This window comes from Vigna angularis, chromosome 9 (assembly GCF_016808095.1).
Source record: "Vigna angularis cultivar LongXiaoDou No.4 chromosome 9, ASM1680809v1, whole genome shotgun sequence".
Lineage (NCBI taxonomy): Eukaryota > Viridiplantae > Streptophyta > Magnoliopsida > Fabales > Fabaceae > Vigna > Vigna angularis.
In genome coordinates, this window is record NC_068978.1 from 15,234,441 (window position 1) to 15,241,294 (window position 6,854).

The window sequence follows — 6,854 nt, forward strand, 5'->3', positions numbered from 1 at the left end:
GACTAGTCACGTTGTTATTCTTTCATCATTTTTATTATATTCGTTAAATTAGATCATCGTTACATTTTCTTTTCTATAAATAGTATCAACGCATTTGTTTTTTAATTTTATCATTTCACTCTCTCGTTTTGCAATATCCTTACTTTATTTACTTTTATATATTTTTATTTTATACTCCATAGAATTACGGTAATATAAAACTACACATCTTTTATTTTGAAAAACCAAAAGAGAGAAAATTGAAGAATTAATTCATTCGCAATAGATTGAATGAATTCTCCATCATACCTATTAAAAGTAAAGTGTTTTTATTCTTGGATTGTAAATAATTTCATACATTAAAAACTATAAAAACAATAAAAAAAGTAAAATTTAATCACATTGATGATTATAAGCGTTTATTGATGAGAACATTTATGGAAATCTTTTTAATGAACAATTTATATATTTTGTATAAAAAGGATATTCTAAATTTTGGTATAGAAATGAATCAAGACTAAAATTGTGAATACTTCACAGCAGTGAAACAGTATAAAATATAATATAATCAGAACTGCTAATAATAATGGGTTACTACATACAAGAAATATTGTTGAACAATTTTTAATAATGATATCTTCATATGAATTTCTTATATATGGCAACTAAATTTATTCATACACAGCGTAGTTGTGGTTTGATTTATATGTGAAAGAGATTAAAAATTAACAACAGATCGATAAACAAGGCCAGCTTTCCAGCCAGATGGAATAACATTTTCAGCCACAATGGTGTTCCTTTTATTGTTGCCATCTTCAGTGAGCTTAATGGAGAACGGTGGTTGCATCCTTGAACCAAAGTTCAAAGACCACCTTGAACCCCATGAACGTTGCATCGGAAGCCACGTGTCAGAATTAGCTTGCTTCAGCTGAACCTCCACAAGGTCACCTTCCCCATTTTCATATTCTATTGCAGTTGCAAAATAGTATGGGTTGGCTCCTTTGTCGACGCTAAAGGCTATGGAGTTCCCAAAGGAGCATGCAACCCTGCAAATCCAAAAGGGTATTTCAAATTAGTGTTATCTTGTCGAAATATGATCACAAAAATTACCATTTTGTCAGAAAAAGTTGTTATTATCTGTGATGGAACCAAATACGTAAGAATTATACCTTCTGTATAGAATTTGAAGTTGTCCAACGTTACGAAGACTATTTTCTTTGCCTGGAGTTGCCATGGAACCAAATACAGTGCCACTCAGATCAAAATGGACTGATGCTGAGTGACAGCCAGGGCATTCATCAGTTATCATCAAACTCACTGGATTTCCTGAACAAGCTGTGCTTTCTCTGCATTTCACCTTAAATTCAAACTATATTTATTAGAACGGACTTTTACATCTAACTTTAATGATTAACTAATAATTTACTGTACATATATATTTAATTTTTTTATTTTTATTTATTAAATTCAGTTATATTATTTATTAAAATAGGATTATTTTGATTTTTTTAATTGATATTAACGTCGTTATAAATATCATATGTTAAAATCTTGATATTCTTTTCCTTGAAACTCTTAAGTTTTTTTTTTTTTCTTTTTTTATCTTTCACTATCTTCTCTTACCTTTCTTCACCTCCCTTTACCTTAGTTTGTAAGGAACATTTGTTGCTCTTCTTGATTTTCATAGCAAGAAGTTCCAATTTTATGAGGTTTTTGTAGTTGTCGAGGTTGTTAAGATTGTTGAGCGGAGTTTGATTGTCTTTAATATACATGATTTATGAGTATTTAGAGAAAATTTTCTAAGACGACATACATAATATTAAGATGAGAGCTTAATACACATAAGGAATATACATTATTTTGAACCCAAAATTAATGAATTCATTATTATATTACTAAAAATTTACACTATATATATATATATATATTTGTATGTATATATATATATAAGTATGTATGTATATATATTATGGTTTGATTATATAATTAATCGATTTAAGATTTTTACGAATGCTTTAATCACAAATTACAAAATAGAAAAATACACTACAGTATGTAATTAATAAACATATACTATATTTAAAAGAGTTTCATTGTACCTTTGAACTCATACTTTGGACACATGAAATAGAAAAAATGATTCGAATATACTATTGAAAAGAAAAAATTAGCAATAATGTTGCATGCACCTGATAACAAGCTCCACATCCTCTGCCTCCCCTAAAGAGAGAAGAACCTCCAGCTGATATCATTTTAGAGAGTGGAGGTTTCTGCACACTGTCAGCATATCCACAAGCACCCCCTACACGACATCACAAGAAAAACCAACAATGTTTCAACTCATGATGCTTAAAAACCTTAACTCAACAAAGGTTGATATTTCTAACATGAAAAATAATCTTTTAAAAGAGATTATCTATTCATGCACGACAGATTTAAATACTTCAATACGTAAAAAAGGTTAAAAATTAACACTTTTTAGTTGTTTTATTATCAACATGGCAACTGATACTCACCATCAGATCCAGCACCCTCTGGTTCTCCGTACCATGTAGCTGCTGCTACATTCCATTGATCATCTTTCTGAAATTTGGATATATTAAATAATTTGAGATTGAGACCATGGCTAGGGTTTAGGAGCAGAGAACAAAATGTTACAACGAAAGAAATGTAACTAAGAACTTGCATGATGCGATTTCTAAATAACAGATCTTGGGAATATTATTCGTGTTGGTGCAATTAGGCAACAGCACATGCTAGTCCTATTTATAGACCAATTTGCTTCGAATAATTGTCCATAATATTTTTCAAAATGAAATTATTGCCGTTTAAATATCCATGATAAAAGGAGAGAGATAATTTATTCCTCGTTTCCGTAATTGTAATTATTTTTCATAAACAATAATAGTAATTTCCTTATAGTATATATTTTCATTGTTTTGCTCAAAGAAGCAAAACTATATTGCGTCGTTGACTAATTTCATATTAGATAAAGGTTTGATATTCATAGGGTTTGAAACTAAAACGGATAGAGTGTTAAATATAATTTTTTTTCTAATTGGTGTATATATTCATATTCTGAAATGATTTTTTAACGTTTTTACATGAGTTAGATTGCCCCTTTCATTTTTATTATTAAGAAAAAAATTGCGTTGCATATATGCATATATATATATATATATATATATATATATATATATATATATATATATATATATATATATATATATATATATATATATATATATATATATATATATATATATATATATATATATATATATGTAATTCAATGCATGCCAAATTTAAACGGACTGAAACCATAATCTGTGTTACGTTTCCTCCTTGAAATAACAGAGTTTTTGACTCGTCTCATTTTTCTCTTTTGTCACCAAGATGTTAATTTATTTTTAAATATCAAAAGCCCAACATTTGAAACTTTTTAGCTTCAAAAGTCAAATTAACTGAGTTAAATGTTTACCGGAATTGGAAATTTTTCCAGCAACTGAATAAAGTAATAATAACTTACTCCATATAGAAACAGGTGATAAAATATGAATCAGAAAATCAGGAATATAATATAATATATGTATATTTGTATATTATCCTACTTACAATCAACTTGTTGGACACAAGTGAACTCCGTTTCTGCTGCGTTATGTCTGTTTAGGAAAATAAGTTTTAAAATTAAAATATTATAAGATAACTAAATAAGCTTTCTTTTTGTAGAAAAAATAAACTTGTAAAAGAAAAAAAGAGTTTTAACAGTGTTTAACTTAGAAAGAGTAACCTTTGAAAAAATAATGACATTTTAAAATAAATTTACACTATCATATAGATAAATCATTATATATTCGAAATGAATTTCGTTGAAAAGATGTTTTTAAATGTTTATCTAAACACAAACTACTTGGATTGAAATCTGATTGAGATATTCCAGTATGGTGGAAATGAGCCTAATTTTCACTGATTGGTAATGGAGATTTATTACAAACTTTATTAGATGACTCAATTTTCCATCATTTATAGTTTTGCTACGTTTGCTAAATTAGAGACAATCTTCACCATTTGTTTATACATATTTAGAAAAAGAAAATAACCTAGCAATAGGAATTACGTAAGAATTAACCAGACACAAACAGAAAAGTACAATGAATTCATGATTTGGTACACACAAGTTTTAATAATAGGTTGGTCTGCTAACACCCCTCCAAAAAATTAGGTTTCTTTGCACTTTAAACAAGTTACAAATACCATTTTACTACTTAACTTGTTCATTTAGCTTTATCTCTGTTTGAAATTTTCTTTCTTTATTTCTAAAATAAGTTATTCAATTATTCTTTTCATGTTAAGTGCAACTTTAAGGTCAAGATTAAGACCATATACAGGAAAGTTGACGGGGAGTATGAGAATTTTAAGTAGGATAAATACTCGATAATTACTTTAAAATAATCACACTTTAATTAGCTATGAAAAATAGTTAGTACTATTAAGAAAATATATTAAAATAAATTTCTAAATCACGAGTTAATTCTCTCCAAAATCTATTAAAACATATTCTTCACTCTTGTTTGAAATTGTAGCTTCAAAGTTTAACAGATTTCAGATTTGTCTAACTCATTTTTAAAATAAAAAACTATTAAAAAAATGTCGTGTATGGTATTGGATTAAGATTTTAAAACATTTCAACTTGAAAAAATCTTAAAATATTCTAAAATATTTTAAATGGTACCAGTAGAAACGCATGTGCTTAATATGTGTTTTTTTATTGTAAGTAATTAATTTAATTCAAAAAATAAGTAAATTTAAATAAACTATCAAATGAAATATAAAATAATTAATTCAGTTTTAAAAATAGTTAAATTTCAATAAAAGGACAGTTAAAATATAAAAAATATTAAAATAATTATTTTAGTTTATAAAATGTTAGACAATGAAATTAGAAAAAACAAAGTTTGAAAAAACTCCTTCGTTAATAATATAAATATAAAAAATAAAAAGATGGATGACGTCGCTCTGACGTTTTTCATAGTTACATTCTAACGTTTGAATGATTGTCAAGTCTGCAGTCCATAGGAACTAAAGTTTTACCCTAAGTGTGACACGTAAGTTCATTGCCACCTAACATATATATTTTATTTCTACATAAATATATCTAGACGTAAAAAAGCTACAAAATAATACATTTTATTAAAACTTTTTTCACTATGGTGGTTTTATATCTGCCTCTATAATTATACCTTTTGCTTTTCTTTCACTACAACTTCTTCTTTACCCTCCCTTATTACATTGCACCTTTTTTTTTTATTCTCTCATTGTTCCACAGCAAATGTATTTGAATTTAATTAAAATAATTATCCAATGAAAACAAAAACTTTGATAATAGTCCTTGTGATGGTCAACATTTGTCAAAACATCAAAAACACGCACTAGTAAAAAAAAACAGCTTTTTAAGGCGTCTAATACGCTTCGGTTTTCATAAAACCGAAACATATTGAAACACAGTGACAATTTTGTAATTAAGGCAAACTAATACGCTTCGGTTCAGTAGGAACCGAAGTCTATACACTCTACTCTCTCGGTTATTTTACAAACCGATGTCATTGCGCATTTATATTTTCGGTCTACTTTCTAACCGAGGCATATAGGTTTTGAAATTTTTTTTTAGCTCTTTAGACATCGGTTAGTAGATGAACCGAGTTAGTAACTCTTTCAAATTAGTCAAACCTGAGAAAAAGTTTACACATTTTTTTTCTTCCCCTAGAGCGATCTTCATCTTCCCCTACGACCTCCACTACCCCTAAGCGAAACCCTAGCCCCCTTGCCGTCAGCCACCTTGCCGTCAACCACCTTGCCGTCAGCCACCTAGCGTCGGCGCTATCCTCCATCAACGCGCCACCAGAATCGTGTTTCACCATCTTCATCGCGATAAAGAATCTTCCATGAGCATCTTCACGAAGCTCCAGCGTTAGCCTTGCAACCTCCATCTACATCGCAACTCGATCAAAGAAATCTGCACAGCGGCGCAAGCAGAACGCGCCACCATTCATCTTCATCACCTATAAACCTAGAAATCAGAAAATCCCAAATTCCATGAACCCTAAATTGAGTCGTTGTTAAACCTCGCGAGATTCTGATCTTCGGAGTGCGGTCGCAGGATTCTGATCTCCGGCGACGCCAAGTCCAACTCCATCATCTACACCAACGCCAGATCTGTTGTCATCGTGAGCCTCAAGAATCCCTTTCACGTCTCTGTCTACGCGGAACATGCCTATCCGGCCACCGTCGCGCGTTTCTCCCCCAACGGCGAGTGGGTCGCCTCTGCCGATGCCTCCAGTACCGAGTTGAAGAGTTAATAGAAGGTTGTTATGATTCAACCGAGTTGTCGCAAGTTCCTTTGGCACAGTCATACACTACTGCTATATTTTACTCTTCAGGGACCACAGGAATAAGCAAAGGTGTGGTTTTAACTCATGCAAATCTCCTTTCCATAATGAGATTGATTTTCTGGTCTGCTGAAGTTAGGGGATCCCAAGATGATATTTTCTTGGCCTTCATTCCAATGTTTCACATCTATGGATTTGCATTCTTTGGATTAGGATTGTTGTGTCCTGGTATAACAACAGTTTTGATGCAGAAGTTTGACTTCCAAGATATGCTTGATGCAATCCAGAAGCACAAGGTTAACAACGTGCCAGCATTGCCACCAGTGATCCTTGTGCTAGTGAAGTATTCAAGTAAAGTTAGGTGTGACTTGTCCAGCGTAAGAAGAATGGGGGCAAGTGTTGCACCTTTGAGCAAGGAAGTGGCACTAGAGTTCAGGAAAATGTTTCCAATGGGTTGAACTAAGGCAAGGTTATGGACTAATAGAAAGT

At 30.6% G+C, this 6,854-nt stretch overlaps 1 protein-coding gene across 1 annotated transcript; it reads right to left on the reverse strand.

The window, feature by feature from the left end:
• Positions 1 to 697: 697 nt before the first annotated feature.
• On the reverse strand, positions 698 to 5,966 carry LOC108346495 (putative expansin-B2). The gene is made up of 5 exons (XM_017585575.1): positions 5,830 to 5,966; positions 2,496 to 2,677; positions 2,169 to 2,281; positions 1,149 to 1,336; positions 698 to 1,025 (listed from the first exon to the last, which is right to left on the reverse strand). Exons 1-5 carry the CDS (start codon positions 5,964 to 5,966, stop codon positions 698 to 700), a joined length of 948 nt encoding a protein of 315 aa, XP_017441064.1.
• Between the last annotated feature and the right edge of the window lie 888 nt (positions 5,967 to 6,854).